General features: G+C 46.4%; 1 protein-coding gene across 1 annotated transcript in view; it reads left to right on the top strand.

The window, feature by feature from the left end:
- The window catches only part of TNRC6B (trinucleotide repeat containing adaptor 6B), a 712161-nt gene that overhangs the window by 141635 nt on the left and 551325 nt on the right, over positions 1 to 19201 (top strand). Inside the window, exon 4 of the mRNA XM_033929420.1 lies at positions 6181 to 6268. Within this exon, the coding sequence (XP_033785311.1) occupies positions 6181 to 6268 (88 nt within the window). The remainder of the gene's footprint in view (positions 1 to 6180; positions 6269 to 19201) is intronic.

The following is a 19201-nucleotide window of genomic DNA, read 5'->3' as shown; positions in this document are numbered from 1 at the left end:
TAGGAGTAGGTCGTGTATCATATTGTCCGTTGTGCTCTTACCTATTATATTACATAGTTTGGCGTAATTGGCGAATAACGTTATTTTACCCCTCAGCCAAGTCCCTTATAAAGATATTGAAAAGGATCGGGCCCAAGACCGAGCTCTGCGGCACTCCGCTGATCACTGCCGTCGTTACGGAGGGGGTGCCGTTCACCACCACCCTCTGAAGCCTACCACCAAGCCAGTCTCAACCCATTTTGTCATAGTGTCACCTAATCCTATAGAACTCATTTTGCACAACAACCTGCGGTGTGGGACACTATCAAATGCTTTGCTGAAGTCCAAGTATACAATATCCAAGTATACTCTCCAACATCGAGCTTCCCCGTCACCCAGTCAAAGAAGCTGATCAAGTTGGATTGGCAGGATTTCCCCTTGGTAAATCCATGTTGACAGGGATCCCGTAGATTCTCCACGTCCAGGATCTTATCTAATTGGTGTTTGATTAGAGTTTCCATTAGTTTGCTCACTATTGATGTGAGACTCACTGGTCTGTAGTTCTCAGCCACCGTCCTGCAACTTTTTTTGTGGAGTGGAATGACGTTAGCCGTTTTCCAGTCCAACGGGACTCTACCTGTACTAAGGGAGAGATTGAAGAGCGCGGATAGTGGTTCCGCCAGGATGTCCCTTAACTCCCTGAGCACCCTAGGGTGTAGGTTGTCTTGCCCCATTGCTTTGTTAACTTTGAGTTTTGACAGCTCACAGTAGACACTGCTTGTTGTAAACTTGAAATTTCTAAACGGGTCTACTGAGCCATCCTTTTTTTGTAGCTGAGGGCCGGAACCCGGCGCCTCGCGGGTGAAGACCGAACAGAAGTATTCGTTTAACAGTTCAGCTTTTTCCGAGTCTGCTTCTACATAGTTCCTGTATGGTTTCCTAAGGCGTACTATCCCTCTTGTGCTGCGGTTTCTGTTGCTAATGTACCTGAAGAAGGATTTATCGCCCTTCTTGATGTTCTTTGCTAAAGTTTCCTCCATTTGGAATTTGGCCTCTCTAACTGCTGTTTTGACGGCTCTTGCCCTAGTCAAATAGACTTCTCTAGAGTCCTGAGATCCTGTATGTTTGTAAGAGATGAACGCTTTCTTCTTCTCTTTTATGAGGTTCGAGATCTCTGCAAAGAACCATTTGTGGCTTATTGTTCCTGCGCCATTTACTCACTGATTTTATATAGCGGTTGGTTGCCTCCTGAATGGTAGCTTTCAGAGTTGACCACAGTTCTTCTATGTTATCTGTTCCTGCTCGGTTTTGTAGCGCTTGATGGATGAAATCCCCCCATACCCTCAAAGTTGACGTTCTTGAAGCTAAGGACCTTGGTCAATGTGTTAGTTTTGGCGAAACCCTTCCTGAGATTGAACCATACCATGTTGTGGTCACTGGAGGCCAACTTGTCGCCCACTGAGACCCCAGTGACACTTTCGCCATTGGTAAGTAATAGGTCAAGTATTGCCTGTTCCCTTGTTGGCTCCAATACCTGTTGCCTCAGTTTAGCTCCCTTCATAGAGTTCTCAATAGTCTCCTGCTACTGCTGGATGCAGAGGAAAGTGTGTTCCAATCCACATCAGGCATATTGAAGTCTTCTAATAACACTGTATCCCCACGTAAGGTGATATTCTCTATGTCACCGATTAATTCCATATCCAGGTCATCCTGTTGCCTTGGGGGTCTGTATATTATGCCAAGATACAGGCATTTGTCATTCCTCCTGGCCAAATTTACCCAAAGGGATTCCCCTGTGTACCTGATATCTGTGATTCTGGTGACTTTAATATCATCCTTAGTGTATATTGCTACACCTCCTCCTATTCTGCCCTCCTTGTCTTGGCGAAGTAGGTTGTATCCTGGTATGACCATTTCCTACCCGTGGGAGTCTGTGAGCCAGGTCTCAGATATCGCCACCACATCCAGGACTCTCTTGGGGTCCCTGCAGATTGAGCCTTTGTCTGTTGGTAACTGTCCTTATTTGGGCCTCTGTGCTAAGTTGCATGTGTCTAGTAGCGGCACAGGATGTATATGCCTAAAGGTAGTACAAACAGTTTCCAAGTTCGGGCTGTCTCTATGGGCATAATGACACTGCGCATCTTCCTGCGGCCAGGACTCTCTTTCTCTATTTCTGAGGGGGCCTGGACTTCAGATTTCCATGCTTATCACGCTGGTTTCTCCTGTCGCCATTTTCTCATGGCACATGCTAGGCGGGCCCCCCGACCAGACAGGAAGGGCTGTACAGCTCCTTTTAACCAGGAGCCAGTTACCTATTCTATCAAACCCGCGGAGGATCACGCGCTATGTGGCTGTTAGCCTCATCCCTGAAGCTCTCATTAGCGATGTGAGCTTTGTCTGATACCTGTAAGGATGCTGTTGTTTTCCACGGGGCGATAGATGCAGTATCTTGATTGAGTCTAGTATGTATTCACTTTAAAGGACATACGTATTTCGCTCATGTTGCATGGAGTTAGTACTGTTTTCATGGTTCCAGTATATTCCTCTTTACATTGTGAAACTTGATTTTTCCTAGGAGAATCTTCTTGCAGATCCTACAGTTCTCATCCTGCCATTCCCTGACTTTCTGCACTTCATTCTGAGGGGATCTTGACTTCTTCCAATGACTCTTCAGGCTTTCTCATGAGGGAGAAGACGCTATAATGTCAGGTCAGGAGGCTGTGAAGATTTTTCAGGAGGCTTGCAACTTTGCATCCTCCTCAGGTTTCCAGTTCGTTCTTGGAGTCTCTATGTTTTGTGTTTCCCTTTTCAGTGTTACTGGTCCTCAGGGAAGTTCTTGTAGCTCTTCGGAAACTAAGGGACGTTGTTCCACTTACTGCAGGGTGCCCAAGAGGGGGCATTGGGCTGTCTGGATTCCATTCTGCTGAATTAGTTTCTCAGGGTTGCACATTTCTGCAGAAAAACTGGGAGAATATTTACATTTTCCCTATGGACTCCGAATCGGCATTAGGTTTGCTTGCCTCTCTTTGAGCAGCGCTTTCGGTTTTGGCACATGCCATTTCATCTACCCAAGGCTTCAAGAACATTTTAGAAAATGTGGGCAGTGGTTCCGTTTTGGCGCTACCAGGTGATTCACCTAATTTCTTGACTGACTGCTTGATTCAGACGTCTTCCAGTCGGGCCATTTGACTGACACGAAAAGGGTGGTTTCTTTTCCTCAGTTCTTTGGACGTGAATCTTCGAATTTGCATAGCACTCTTTTCTCCTGTACTATTTATAGGTATATCGGGGAGATATTTTTATTCATATAGGAGAGAAATATGTTTCTTCCCAGAGACTAGGGCGATGGGTTACAGTCTCAGGTTTGCATTCTTCTTTGGTCACCAGGACCCAGAGTATGGGATTCTGTACAGGTTCTAGGATCCATGTTGCTGACTCCACTGGGACCTTCGGCTTGCTTTCCCATTATAACGCTACAGCAGTCGCTTTTGTTCCGGGGGTTCCCGGTATTTCAGGGCTCCAATTATTTGGTAGGCTCCTCATGCATCGCTCTGTATGATTTGGTGGCTCAGCGAGGTTTTTCTTTGCAAAGGCATGCCTCGGTCTTTGCTGGATTAGCTCATGGCCACCAAACATCCCGGGCTGTCTGGTTGGGGGGCTCGGTGCCTGCCATCCTCAGCTCCAGGAGTCTGGTCTTTAGAGGCGACTCAGTACTTGTTCATTCTTCTACTCTTGAGCATGGTCAGGCTACCTTTCTGGAGCTTCAGACCATTCTTCCGGAATGCCGCTGAGGGTCCTTTCAGTCAGTATTATGATGGGGGTATTTCTCTACAGCTTGGGCAGTAGGTGATGTACTCAGTTGCCAGGCACAGTTGTTGTTGTTCTACTTCAATGGGTGGACCCTCATCTTCCTCTTCTGTTGGCAGATCATTTTAAGGGTCAGGAAAAGAGTTTGGATAGTCTTTCTCTCCGTGAAATCTGAGCATGGCCCATTTATTGTACGTTACAATGTACAGCACTGTGTACGCTCTAGAAAGTGTAAACGTTAGTAATAGTGAAATCTTCTACATCCTGGATATTGGGAATTTTGGCTCAAGCGTTTCAGCTCTTTTTATGGACGTGAGACCTCATGGCCTCGTCTCACAATTCAATGCTTCCTAGCTTCTTCGGCGGGCACAGAGAGTGGGAGTTAGAGGGGGTAACAGCGTGGCTTCTTTCTCACCTCTGGTTTCTCTTTTTCAGTGTTTTCCCCTGGTTGATGATGGCTTGGATTTGCCATCTGAAGCTCGCTTTCCGTGTACAGTATTTGTAGAATCTCTGGCTTGGCTGCGCCATCCTTGCTATGCGGATCTGATGAGTCTTTTGACAGCCGGACTAAGAAGTTTCCTGGTATCTCCGGATTTGCTCACCTAGGGTCCGATCAACATGGATATTCGTACTACTTTGGTATTGTGACCTAGCTTTTGAAAAGTCATGGCTGACGTGTAAGGGTTTTGCGAAGCAGGTTGTTTCTTCTGTTATCCAGGCGCTACAGACATCTTCACCTGTGGCTTCTGCTTCCTTTTGGAGATTTTTTCTTTCTTGGATACTTCTCAACATTTGCACCCTTCCAGAGTTCCTTTTTGGCACAGGTGTATTGCCGAGGGCTTAGCGTTCAATTCCTTTCAGCTTCAAGTGCCATTCTTAGCTTGTTACAAGGGCTAGGTATATTGCTCTTTGATTACTTCTCAGCTTCATGTAGTTCAGTTCCTAAACGGAGTACGGTATATTTGTACACCTCTTAGAAAGCCCTGTCCGGAGTACAATCTTCAGGTACTTCTTCGCAGTTTACCGAAGGCTTCATTTCCTCCTTGTGCCATTGAACTCGGGGTTTCTTGTGGCCATGGTTTCGGCTCTGCAGTTTTCCAAGTTGCAGGCCTTGTTCAGCGGGGATTCCTATTTCTGATTTCCAAAATCTGGGGTATCAGTTCGGACGGTACCACACTTCTTTCTAAGGAGGTGTTATCCTTTCTTTTATGACACGATCACTTTTCCTTCCTTCTTCCTGGGAGGAGAAATGGGGAGACGTGCTTTTATTCACTGCATTTTTTGAAAGTGCGTTGCGTTCTCCGCGAGCATGGTTTCTAATGACTTTTAGTTGTTTAGATCACCTTTTTGTATTCTTCAAGGGACGCCTCAAACATATGGCGGCGTCCAAAGCCTCCATCGCTTGATGGGTCCAGGAGGACATTCTTTATGCTTGCTTGATGGCAGGGAAGCGATTGGCGAAAGAACTTCATGACCATTCCATCAAAGTGATGGCTACTTCTTGGACTTGGTCCAGAGGTTTTTCCTTGGAGGAGTTTTGTCTTGCGGCTACTTGGTCTCCTGAGAGTGTTTTCTCTCAGCATTATTGGTTGGATGTGGGGGCGCATGCGGTAGATGCGTTTAGTGCGTCGGTTTTTGCAGAGGCGGCATTTGCTTCCCACCCAGATTGAGGATTGCTTTGCTACATCTCATTTGTCTCTGGATTCATCTGCTGCTGTAGCTAGGGAAGGAAAAATTATTTTCTTACCTGTTAATTTTCTTTCCCTTGGACGCAGCAGATGAATCCAGAGCCCCACCCTTTGTGGATATTGTCTGTTGTTTTTTTCTTTTGCAACTTTCAAAGTTTATTATTATTGAGGGTTGTATTCTGTATTATTGCCTTTTGAGATTTGTTATGGGAAAGAAGTTTTTTTTTCTCCATGCTATGCCTATTGATGGTTACGGATGCTTGGGCAAGGAGCTATACTGGAGATACAGGAGGAGTTCCAGCCAATGGGACTATCTGTTAATCAGTTTCTATATCTCCACCTGCTGGTAGATGTGTGCTATCCCATTGGTTTCTGGATTCATCTGCTGCGTCTAAGGGAAAGAAAATTAACAGGTAAGAACATAATTTTTCCTTACTGTAGGATATTCATGCCTGATGAACTTTCCAACCCCCTACGTGTCGTGTTTGTCTGTTGATTAGATTGTAAGCTCTTCTGAGCAGGGACTATGTCTTAAATGTTCTAATGTATAGCGCTGCGTATGCCTAGCAGTTATATAGAAATGATAAGTAATAGTAGATCGTACATACAATCTTGGAGCAGGTTCTCCAGTTGCTTTTCTGAGATACTGCTGTATTACGCTTAGGTTTAGGTATCTAATAAAGTTTGTGTTTGATTTTTGACACAGAGAGAGAGAGCAAGAAAAGGAAGAACAGTTAATGGAAGACAAGAAAAGGAAGAAAGAGGATAAAAAGAAGAAAGAAGCTGCTCAGAAGGTGGGTTGAATTTGCATGTGTTTATTCTCTTCCTGTCTTGTTGAGATGCATAATGTTGATTATATCCAACTATAGTTTCCTTAGCAACAGCAGCAGATAAATCTAGTGATCAATGGGTTAGCACACATCTACCAGCAGGTGGAGATAGAGAAACTGATTAACAGGTGAACCTATTGGCTGTCATGCCTCCTGCATCTTCAGTATGCTCTATCTCCCAGCAGGTGATGGTTGTTACTCAGTTAGCACCTGGATTCTGGCTGTGACTGGGCAATTATTTTCTCCTGTTGAGGTTTCTCTTCAGTGAGACAGAGGTGTCCGGCTGAACGGTGCCGGCTTTAGGGGTTACACCTTGGCCCACCCAGATCTCTGTCTCACCCTCCCTCCAGTGATAGATGGTCTGACTGGGTCTCGATTTTTCTTCTTTCCCTTCAGTGTAAAAAAAAAAAAATAATAAAGAGACCACAGTGACTATTAAACATTTCTGCCCTCATAGAGCTGAGCAACCGGCATCTTCTGGCACTATCAACAAAATTGTGAGTATATGTTTTATTTGAACTTCTTTTCTGGTTTCTGGTTGTGGTGAAGGTACGGGCTCGGTGTGAGTCTACAGAAGGAATATGTTTTTATCAAACGCTATCTTTTGTAGAGTTGTGGAAATGGTTTAGCGACTGACAAGTAAATTTACATTTGTATAAAGTTTATTCAGTAAAGGGCTTCGGGTGTATGGATAGAGCTCCGTTGACGAAAATGGTTCCCTCCTGCGCGTTGTAGGCGCGCACTTGTTTTCATACTCTGGCAGCAGCGCCACAGCGGTAGTAGGATTTCTCCACGAGGTGGACTCTGCTTGTCAGTTCCTGCGGTCGGGTGGAGGTGAATATTTGGACGGCTCCGGGTATGTTCTTCACATAGCCGATTCCTGACTGTGCGCAAGAGGTGCACACTTATTTTCCTAAGTTGAGGAGAACGAAGCAGCATTCATTTATTTCTCTCCAATGTTCATTTTATGCCATGACAGTGGGAAAAATATTTTAATGGTTGGCTCCGGATAGGTTTTTAATGCATTTTTGATAGAGCTGGCTCATTTCGGCATGAAACAGGCAGGTGCTTGGGTCTCCGGCGCTAGCGGGAGCACCGCAGCATTCACGGGGTTTATTTTACAGCTGACTTAGGTCACTGTATCCCGAGGTGTGCCTGTTTTTGAGGTTCTACGTGTCGGGAGTGTTTAAACAGCTTTTGCCACTGTTGCAGTGATACACCTTGTGTGTGTTTCCTCACTCTCTCTACTTGTAAAGACTTAACTACTTTACTCAGTACTGTACTGTTACACCTCACGGTGCTTAAGAAAGAGATTTTGCCCTGTGCTCAGCCGCTCAATCTCGGTTTTTTTTCATTATGTGTCGGCAGAAGGCAAATTGCTGCACAGCGGCATGAGAGTACCCTGTGTTTCATATAGGTATCTTCTTGTCTCTCTCGGAGTCCCTGAAGGGTGAGTCTATGGAGGTTTAGAGGTTTTCTTATTCTTTGTGCCTCTGTGCAGCGCTGTGTGTGTCTGGTAGCACTAAAGTGCTGTGTGTTTCTGGTAGCACTATAGAATTGATTTCTGAATGTAGTACGAATAGATTATGAATTGGGGGGAGTCTCTAGGGTCATAACAGCATTTCACATCTTTCTGTGGGCAGAACTGTCTTTTCTATTTCTAGGGTGCCAGGGACTGCAAGTTTCAAAGCTTCTCGCACAGATTTCTCAGGTCGCCATCTTCTCATGGCACCTGCTAAACAGTCCCTCAAAACTTGCAGGAAGAGTTGTTTGGCTCCTTCTAACCAGGGACAAGTTACCTATTCTCCCAAACCCACAGAGTAGCAAACGCTATGTGGCTGTTGGAATCATCCCTGAAGCTCTCTTTAGGGATGTGAGCTTTATCTGATAATAATTAGGGTGCAGATTGTTTCCCTTGGGGCGATCAATGCAGCTTCTAGAACATCTAGTATGTCTTCACTTTAAAGGCAGTAGGTTTTTGGCTAACATTGCATGGAGTTAGTACTGTTTTCAGAATTCCAACATACTTCATCTTGCATCGCAAAGCTGGATTTTTTTGTGGGAAAGTTCCTTCCTTCCTTCCAGGATTTACAGCTCTCGTTCAGCTGTTCCTCGACTGCTCTTAATTCTGAAGAGGTCTTCACTTCCTCTGGTAACTCTTTATGCTTTCTCATTGGGGGGGGGAGACACTATGATGTCAGGTCTGGGGACTTTGGGCATTTTTCAGGATGCTTGCAATTATGAATCCTCCTCCCATTTCAGATTCTTTCTTGGAGTCACCGTGTATTGAGTTTCCAAAGGTTACGTTTGTGCAAGACCCCCTTTTAAGTGTTACAGGTACTAAGGGAGGTTATTTCATTTACTTCATAGTGCCTAAGACGAGGGAATTGGTCAGACTGAGGATGGATCTCATTCTGGTAAATTAGGTTCTCAGAGTTAGACATTTTTGGAGAAAAACTGTGAGAATATTTACAATTTCCCTATGGACACCAAATTAGCACTATCTTCGCTTGGCTCTCATCGAGCAGTGCTATCAGTTTTGGCAGATGCCATTTGGCCTAGCTACGGCTCCACGAACATTTTAGAAAATGAGGGCAGTAGCGGCATTTTGGCGCAAACAGGAGATTCAGGTACTTTCATTCTTAGATGACTGCTTGATTCGGATGTCTTCCACCCAGGTCAATTTGTTAGACACAAATGGGTGATTTCCTTAGCAACAGCAGCAGATGAATCCAGAGACCAATGGGATAGCACACATCTACCAGCAGGCGGAGATAGAGAAACTGATTAAAAGGTGGTCCTATTGGCTGGCACTTCTCCTGTATCTCCAGTATTTTCTATCTCCCAGGAGGAAATGGTCGCTATTCAACTAGCTCCTGAATTCTGGCTGTGACTGGAAAATTATTTTCTCCTGTTGAGGTTTCTCTTCAGTGAGCTGACAATGCTATTTATCCTGTTGAGATTTTCTCTTCAGTGAGACAGGGGTGTCTGGCTGAAAGGTGCCGGCTTTAGGGGTTACACCTGGGCCCCCCCAGGTCCCTGCCTCACCCTTCCTCCATCGCTAAAGGGTCTGACTGTATCTCAATTTTTTCTTCTTTCCCTTCTCTGTTTAAAAAAAAAAAGAGACCACAGTTGCTACATTCTGCTCTGTTAGTGCTGCACATCCAGCTCTAACTGGCTTCAACCGGCCCTAACAACAAGCTTGTGAGTATGTATGTGTTTTTTACTGTTGTTTGAACTTCAGGTTCTGTTTGGGAGTCTTAGTACTGTGGGTTCGGTCAATGTATATTTAAGGCATGGATGTTTTGTGACTAGAAATCCGTTGAGGGAGCCGGGACTTTCCCGCCCTTTGCATGCACGCGCTTGGTTTCCTTGTTGGTTACAGCGCGGCAGTAGCGGTGTGATTTCATGCTCGCACTTGTTCTCCTCATTGGGTTTCAGTGCAGCAGTAGTAGTCCTGTTTATTCCAAGGCTCTCTTTCGTCGGTGTTTGTCACAGCCATGTGCAGCTGATTGTGCAGGTGCCGGTTTTAAGCAGCGCGCATGATATGGGACATGTTTTTTCCTGCGCTGTGGGAAGCACAGCACCGTTCTTCTGGTTATTCCCCAAGTCTTTCTTTCTATGCAGGCTGTGGCAGGGTAAATTTTGTGGGGCTTGAATCTGACTGTTTCTAGGAGTGTTGATGCGGCGGCCACATGTCAGCGAGAATCAGGCATGCGCTTGAGTCTCTGGCGATGGCGGGAGAGCTGCAGGTTTCCAGTAGTTTATTTACAGCTGACTTTGGTCAGGGTATGCCAGGGCTTCTCTCCTTTCTGGTTCAGACAAGTTGTACGTGTTTCACCAGCTTTGGGACAAGCTTGGGCAGATTTTTATGTTTATGTCTGTGTTACTACTGTATTCCCTTGAAGGAAGCTGCTAGTTTAATCGGACTCTGGGGTTAGCACTCAAGGGGATTACCAGACAGACTCTGACCTGTGCTAGGTCACCCAGTCTCAGTTTGTCTTTGGACTGGGTCGACATAAGGCAATTCACGGCACAGTGAGATCAGCAGTAAGATAGTGCCCTGTATTTCACACGGGTATCTCATTGTCTCTCTTGGGGTCCCTGCAGATTGAGCCTTTGTCTGTTGATAACTGTCCTTCTTATTTGGGCCTCTGTGCTGCGCTGCATGTGTTTAGTAGTAGCATAGGATATACAATGGTACCTCGGTTTACGAGTGCACCAGTTTGCGAGTGTTTTGCAAGACGAGCAAAACACTCAGCAAACTTTTGTCTCGTAAACCGAGCACTGTCCTGATAAACGAGCACTCAGCAATGATGGCCCAGGGGTGACTACTTGCCTGCGGGTGCTGCACAGCGATTCCAAAGTGGTGCTTTCCTTGCCTCGGGGTCCCCATGCGGCTGCCCTCCTGCTTCAGCGATGCCTCTGCTATCCGTCAGCGCTCTCCCGGCTCCCATCAAAACTGGCCATCCTGAATGAGCATGCGCGCGACTTCTCTCTCCTCTCCTAAGTCAGCCGCTGCCCCGACAACACGCTCACCAGGTACAAGCACGCAGGACATCCCTGTACGTGGTGAGCGTGTTGTCGGGGCAGCGGCTGACTTAGGAGAAGAGAGAGAAGTTGCCCGCATGCTCATTCAGGATGGCGGCCGGTTTAGATGGGAGCCGGGAGAGCGCTGACGGATGGCAGAGGCATCGCCGAAGCAGGAGGGCAGCCGCATGGGGACCCTGAGGCAAGGAAGGCACCACTTTGGAATCGCTGTGCAGCACCCGCAGGCAGATACTCACCCCTGGGCCACCATTGCAAACTTCGGTTGTGGAACGAATCTTCTGAGTTTGCATTAAAGCCTATGGGGAACTTTGCTTTGAAAAATGAGCATTTTGGATTACGAGCATGATCCTGGAACGGATTATGCTCGTAAACCAAGGTACCACTGTATATGCCTAAAGATAGTACTAACAGTTTCCAAGTTCAGGCTGTCTCTAGGGGCATAATGACACTTCGCATGTTCCTGCGGTCAGGACTCTCTTTCTCTATTTCTGAGGGGGCCTGGACTTCAGATTTCCATGCTTATCACGCTGGTTTCTCCTGTTGCTATCTTCTCATGGCACATGCTAGACGGACCCCCCGACCAGACAGGAAGGGCTGTGCAGCTCCTTCTAACCAGGAGCCATTTACCTATTCTATCAAACGCGCGGAGGAGCACGCGCTGTGTGGCGGTTAGCCTCATCCCTGAAGCTCTCATTAGCGATGTGAGCTTTGTCTGATACCTGTTAGGATGCTGTTGTTTTCCACTGAGCGGTAGAGGCAGCATCTTGATTGCGTCTAGTACGTATTCACTTTAAAGGACATACGTATTTCGCTCACGTTGCATGGAGTTAGTACTGTTTTCATGGTTCCAGTATATTCCTCTTTCCTTAGCAGCAGATGAATCCAGAGACCAATGGGATAGCACACATCTACCAGCAGGCGGAGATAGAGAAACTGATTGACAGGTGGTCCTATTGGCTGGCACTCCTCCTGTCTCTCCAGTATGCTCTATCTCCCAACAGGTTATAGTCGCTATTCAACTATCTCCTGGATTCTGGCTGTGGCTGGATAACTATTTTCTCCTGTTGAGGTTTTCTCTTCAGTGAGACAACAATTTTATTTCTCCTGTTGAGGTTTCCCTCTTCAGTGAGACAGGGGTGTCCGGCTGAACGGTGCCGGTTTTAGGGGTTACACCTGGGCCCCCTACAGGTCCCTGCCTCACCCTTCCTCCGGTGATAGAGGGTCTGCCTTGGTCTCTCATTTCTTCTTTCCCTTTAGAAAAAAAAAAAAAAAAGAGACCACAGTGGCTAAATTGCATTTCTAGCCTGCTAGTGCTGAAAGACCGGCATTTACAGGCATCTACCTGCACTGAAAGCGAAGTTGTAAGTATTTGCTTGCTCACTTGGTTGGAGCTGTGCAATTGCGGGTTTTGTCCTTTCGTGGTGTTGCACGGCGGCCTTGTGGTTTCTTGATGCCATGCTGAATTTGGTGCGGTAGTGGCATTGTTTTCTTTCATGTAATTTATTACGGATTGTGTGTATTTTCTTAAAGGAAGGGCTCAGGGTATGTATTTCGGGTTACTTTAAGGAGCTGTTCCCTTCCTGCGCGTGGGAAACGCCCGTTTGTTTCCTGCTCTGAAGAGCACGTCGTGGCTCCGCGCCGTTGTGTTTACTGCACACTCCGGCGGTGTTGAATTGTTTGGAGGTTGGCTCCAGGGGTGTTTTTACGGCATGGTTCTATGGAGCAGGCACATTTCTCCGTGATCACATGCACACGCTGGTTCTCAGGCATTGCCGGGTTCATCGCTGTGTTGCTGGAGTTCTCATCGGACCTGCCTTGCGTCCGTGTGTGCTGCGGCTGGGTTTACATGATTCAGCCGGTAAGTTATTTTTTACAGCATGCTGGGGCTGGTGTCTTATTGCGAGCATGGGGCTCGCGCTCGTGCTCCTGTGCTGGTGGGAGCGCCACAGCGTTCAGTGAGTTCCCTTGGCAGCTGACTTTGCTTCCGGACTGCCGTGGCCTCTGTGACTTCAGGGTCGGTTGCATGGGCGGTTTCCAGAAGCTCCTGCATTGCTGAGCCGTGTGAGCTCGGGTTGTGTTGTTCTCCCGAGTTGTTTACTTGCCTCGCTAGTGTTTTGTCAGTTGGGGGCCTCTGCAGGTGCTTATGAGAGAGGAGCTACTCCTTGCTTGACCGCCCAATTTCTGCTTCCCTCTGTGCTGGGTCAGTAGGGGGCAAATCGCTGTGCAACTTTGGTAGGTCGCAGGAGGGTACCCGGTGTTTCATTCGAGTATGTCCTCGTCTCTCTCGAGGTCTCCAATGGGTGAGACCATGTCATTTTGGATGTTTTCTTAAGTTTGGTGCTTTTATACATCGCTGAGTGTGTCTGTTAGCGCTTTAGTGGTTATTAATGCTCTATGGAGCAGTTCTATGGGGCATTATGGCTATTCACATTTTCCTGTGGGCAAAACTGTCTTTTTTTTTCTGTTTCTAGCATAGCAGGGATGTCCGACATTTGGCCTTCACTGGGGCCCGTTTTGAAAAAACCCCCCAACAAAAACAACAACAACAACAACAACCAAAGAAACCAACAAAAACCACAGGGATACGTTTCATATTCCTCCAAGCCCACAGGATGCCATCTGCTAGGGGGTTGTTGGCTTCGCCCCTGAGGTTCTCTTTCGTTCTGGCGGTCTTTTTTTATAGCTCGCTAGGTGTATCTTATTGCATCTAGTGTGTTTTCTCTTTAAGGGCAGTTGGTTTTTGGAGAAGCTTGCATGCAGTTTTCAGTTGACACAGGCTGCCTAAGCTTCCTCTTGTTTCAGATTTCCTTCGTATTCATTATTTCATTGCAGACCTGGTCTATTCTCTGGAGATTCCTTTCTTCTATTCCGAACTTATAAATCTCCTCCAGCTCGTTTTCTGCCCTCTGTTTCACCTTGAAGGGATCTTTGCTCCCTCTGACGGCTCTTTCTGCTTGCTCACGGTAAGGGACTTATGTTATGGACAGGTCACGGGACTTTGGATGTTATTCTGTTGATTGTTTCATTGCATTCTATTCTCACATTTCATATTCTTTCTTGGTGTCGCTGTGTCTCGAGTGCCCTGAGGTTCCACTGGTGCGAGATCTCCTTCACGGGTTTCTGGGTCTGGGGACAGTAGTTTCGGTTCTTCTGGACCTAAGGGGTGTTCTTCCTTTTACTTCATAGTGCCCCAGATAGGGGACTTGGTTACTCTGGCGATGGATTCCGTGTGAGTCACTTTGTTTCTCAGCGTTGGCTTTTCCCAAAGGGAAACTGTGAGATTCTTTACATGTTCACAGGTGACCTCCACATCAGCGGTGTCTTAGCATGGTGGTTTTGGAGCAGTGCTGTCAGTTATACAGACGAAGTTTGGCCTCGCCACGGTTCCACGAACATTTTGGAAGTTGATAGTGGTGGTGCTGGCTTTTTTTTGTCGTAAAGAGGTGCTTTCTTTCTTGGACGCCTGGTTGCTTCGGTCATCTTCCGGCTGGGTCACTTTATCAGACACAAGTCGGGGATTTATTTTCTTCATTCTTTGGATGAGGGTAATCAAGGTTCCGATGATTTCTCTTGTTTTGTGCCATTTTCTGGGGATGTTGTTTGTCCTGCGCATGAGGGATGTGTTCTTCCCTGAGATGGGGGCGACGGATTACCAAGTTTCCAAGTTTATTAGTTTTTAATATCCCGACCATAAAACAAATATCTGGCCGGTTAACAATATAATTTAAAAGAGGGAGTAAAAAGGGAAGAATGTATAAAATATTTAAGTGAGACATAAATGACAAAAACCAGACAGACTTGACTGTGAGGATAGTAAGGGAGGAGGGGAAAAAGTTACATTTAATAAGAAGAAAAGGGAAGAGTGGGTAGGGAAAAAACGTGAAGGTGAGGGCATATTGTAGTAGTAATTGCTTGCAAGAGGAGAGAAAATAGAAATAAAAGAGAAGAGAGAGAAGATAGATAGTAGAAAATCTAGGTTAGGTTAAAAGCGTCATGAAATAAGAAAGTCTTTAGACAAGATTTAAATTTAACAAGTTGTTGTTCGTCGCGGAGGTATTGTGGCAAGGAGTTCCATAATGTAGGGGCAGTTACAGCAAAATTTGTTTTACGAGTATAATAGAAATCTTTTAGAGGGGGGATGAAAAGAAGTTTTTGATCAGAGGATCTTAGAGTGCGGGAGGAGCATTGAGGTATCAGGAGTTTGTCAAGGAATGAAGGTTGATGAGATTGTTTAATTTTAAAGCAGAGTAAGATGATTTTATAGGTGATACGGTGGGTGATAGGGAGCCAGTGAGCTTCTTTTAAGAGTGGAGTAACATGGTCAAATCGGCCTTTTTTATAAATAAGTTTTATTGCAGTATTTTGTAGTAATTGAAGGCGACGTAATTCTTTTTGGGGAAGGCCATTGAGAAGGGAGTTACAATAATCTAGGTGGGAGATTACTAAAGAATGAGTCAATACAGTAATAGAGTCAGTGTCCAGGATAGAAAGTAGGGATCGAATAATGCGCATTTTGAAGAAGCAGACTTTAACGATTGAACTGATATGATCATGGTAAGTAAGATCTCTATCAATAATAACACCTAAAAGTTTAATTTTACTTTCCATGGGAAGTGGAATAGATTTAATAGAGATAGTTCCTAATAGAGATTCAGAAGTTTTAATTGGAAGAAGCAGACCACAGGATTTCTCGATGTTGAGAGAAAGCTTGTTTGTGTAGAGCCAATCATATATGTTATCTAATTTATTGTTTATGTCTTTTATTTCTGAGATGTTGGTGGTGTTGATTGGATGAAGGAGTTGTATATCGTCTGCGTATGCAAAAATCGTAAATCCTATTGATTGGGCTAATGTAAGAAGGGGGGAAAGAAAAATATTAAATAGCAAAGGGGATAGAATTGACCCTTGAGGGACTCCGAAAGTTTGTGGTAGGTTTGTGGTAGGTTCTTCTTCTTCGTCTTCTGTCGCCAGGAGCAAGTGTATGAGATTATGTACAGGTTCTGGTGTATATGGTGGGAACTTCAGCTCGCTTTCACGTGAGCATGCTCCGGCAGTCACTTTCGTTCCGGTGGTTCCTGGTTTCTCGCAGCTTCGCTGGTTATTTCTAGGGTGCCCCTCGAAACTCGCTTAATATGCTTTGGTGGCTCAGCGAAAGTGTTCGTTTCTGAGGCATGCCTTGGTCTTTGCTGGACAGGCTCTTGGTCACCAAACATCCCTCCCTGTTGGGTTGGGGGGGGGCTCAATGCCTTTCGTCCTCAACGCAGGGAGTCTGGTGTTGAAAGGAGACTCAGTGCTCGATCGTTCTTATAGGCTGAAGCATGGTCTTGCTCCCTTTTCATGAGTTGCATACTTTTCTTCAGGAATGGCGTGACAGGTCTTTTAGGACAGTGTGTTACAGTGGTATTTCTCTACAGCCAGGGAAGTACGTGATGTTCTCAGTGGGCGTGTGAAGTCCTGATTCTACTTCAGGGATGGTATCTCATCTTCCTCTTCTGTCCACGCGTCATTTTCATGGTCAGGAAATGGGTTTAGATAGCCTTTCTTTCCAGCTGCATTTGAGCTGGGCCTGCCTCTCGTCTGTTGGAGTGTACAGCGATGCGTACGCTTTTCAGCGCTTTTGAGAAAATATATGGTAGTGGTAGTGAGATCTTCTACATCCTTGAATTTGGGAACTGTTCGCTCAGGCATTCCAGGTCTTTGTGTGAGGTTGTGTTCTCCTACATCTCGTCTTGGAATTTAAAGATTTCTAGTTTATTCAGCAGACGCAGGGAGTCACAGTCTGGTGGGGTAGCAGCTTTGCTTCTTCCTACTTCTGTTTTATCTTTTTCTATGTTTGGCCCTGGCAGAGGTTTGGATGGATTTGCCATATCAAGCATATCAAGCTTGCTATGTGGATTTCTTGAGTCTTTCGACGGCCATTCTGATGAGATTCCTGGTATCTCCGGATTTCCTCACCTAGGGGCTGTTCGACATGGATATTTATACTACTTTAGTATGGTGACCTCGCTTTTGAAATGTCATGCGTGTCTTGTAAGGGGTATACGAAGCAGATTATTTTTTCTCTTCTCCAGGTGCTACCCCTGTGGCTTGTGCTGCTATTTGGAAGCTTTACATTTCTGGGGTACTTCGCACTATTGGTACTCTTCCAGGCTTCTATGTTTTCTGTTCTTTCTTTTTGGCTGAGGCGTCATGCCAGGGGCTTACTGTTCACTTCCCTTCCGCTTCATGTGGCAATCTTGGCTTGTTACATGAGCTTGCTATCTTGCTATTCGCTTACTGCTCGGCTGCATGAGGTGCTATTCCTTACAGGAGCGAAGTATATTCCTTCGCCTCTTCAGCAGCCCTGTCCGGAGTGTGGTCTTTAGGTACTTCTTCGCTGTTGCGGAAGGTTCCGCTTCACTCTGGTCTTTTGAGCCTCTAAGGCTGGGACTTTGTGCACGGGGTTTCTTGTGGCCTTGGCTTTGGCTCAGCGGTTTTCTGAGTTGCCGGCCGTGTATGGCGGGGATTCTTATTTCTGAGTTATTGCTTCTGGGGTATCAGTTTGGACAGTGCCACCCTTTCTTTCTGGGGTGGGGTCATCATTTATTTTATGCCGCTCTCACTTTTCCTTTCTTCTTCCTGATAAGGGGATATAGGGAGGCGAGCTTTTCTTCACTGCGTTTCTTAAAGGGGCGTAGCATTCTCCGCAATTTGTTGGTTTCTCATGGCTTTTGGTCGTTGAGATTAGAGAATGACACGGTGGCGGTATACCCACGGCCACCGCGTTTAGCCGCGGGTGACCTGCCGAAACGGGGAACGAAAACTAGCAGTCGCTGCGGCGACAGGGACAAGGCCATTTACCGCCCCGTGGAGCGGTGAATGGTCTTGTCCCCGCAGTGAGGCATGAAGGATCGCGCGGTCCCCGCAGCCCACACCCGCCTGCCCAATCGATCCTAGTGATTAGCCAGTTCTCTCCCTTCTCCTCACCTTAGTTTGTAGGTTTTCTTTTTCGGCGACCCGCACGCTATCAGAGAGCCGCGCACCCGCTGCTGCTCAGTTTCGATCTTCTGCTCTGACGCAACCGGAAACAGGAAGTTGCAGCAGAGCAGAAGATTGAACACTGAGCAGCCGCGCGTGCGCGGCTCTTTGGGAAAGCGTGCAGGTCGCCGAAAAAGAAAACCTACAAACTAAGGTGAGGAGAAGGGAGAGAGCTGGCTAAACACTAGGATCGATTGGGCAGGCGGGTAGTGGCTGCGGGGACCGTGCGATCGCTCGTGTTCCCGGCTCACACTGGAAGGAGGGAGTGAAAGGGAAAAGGATTCTGGGCCAAGGGGATGAAGAGGGAAAGAAAAACCCACAGCAGGAAAGAAAGGGAAGGACAGGCAGGTGAACCAGATGCTAGAAGCAGGGGGGGGGGGGAAGAAAGAGGGAAAAAAGCTAGATGAGGTTGAAAAGAAGAGACACACTGGTATGGAAGAGGAAGATAGGGGAAATCTGGACACAGGAAGGTAACAAAGAGGGGAAATTATGTGCATGGGGCATAGGGACAGAGACATAAAGGTGACATGCCATGGGGATGGTATATGGACACAGTGGGGGGGCAATGGCAGATACATAGGGGAGATATTAGAAATGGAGAAAATAGGAGCACAGAAGTGAGATGGTTTGTGGGGATGGGACAGGGACCGAGCTTGCAGGCTCCAGTGGCTTGCACAAATTACATTGTAATGTGCCATGAAAATAAGAGGGAGGAAGGTAGATAGATAGGCCCCGCGAGAGGAGCTGAAGGGTAGTAGAAAGGAACAGATGGTAAAGGAGGGAGGGAAGGGTGGTGGTGGAAAGGAATATGACAGACATTGAAGGAGGGTGGAGAGGAACAGACCCCGAAGGGAAATGTGGAAGACAGAGTGGGAAGAAGACAGATGCCAGACTATGGGGAAGCAGAGGGAAGAAAATGGGTGCTAGACCAATTGGGGAGGGGGTGAAGGGAGAGGCACAGTAACAGCAAATGGAAGATGCAGAGAGAAGACACACAGTGGATGGAAGGAATTGAATGAGAAGATGTGGAAAGCAGAAACCAGACAACAAAGGTAGAAAAATAAATTTTATTTATTTATTTATTTTTTTGCTTTAGGATAAAATAGTATATTATTTGTGTTGATAAAAATTTATAAATAAAGCCCTGCCAGCTGAACATCTCTTTCTCTAGTTCAGCAGCAGGAACTTTGATTTATAAGAAAGGAATAAGCTAAATATTACAGTACTAAGGCTTATATGGATGCAGCGGGGACGGTGACGGGGCGGTGAATGGGATGGCAGTGGCGGTGACGGGGCGGTGAAAGGGATGGCGGTGACGGTGACGGGCGG

This window comes from Geotrypetes seraphini, chromosome 2 (genome assembly GCF_902459505.1).
Source record: "Geotrypetes seraphini chromosome 2, aGeoSer1.1, whole genome shotgun sequence".
In the NCBI taxonomy this organism is placed as follows: Eukaryota; Metazoa; Chordata; class Amphibia; order Gymnophiona; family Dermophiidae; genus Geotrypetes; species Geotrypetes seraphini.
This window is presented reverse-complemented; position numbering and strand designations above follow the sequence as displayed.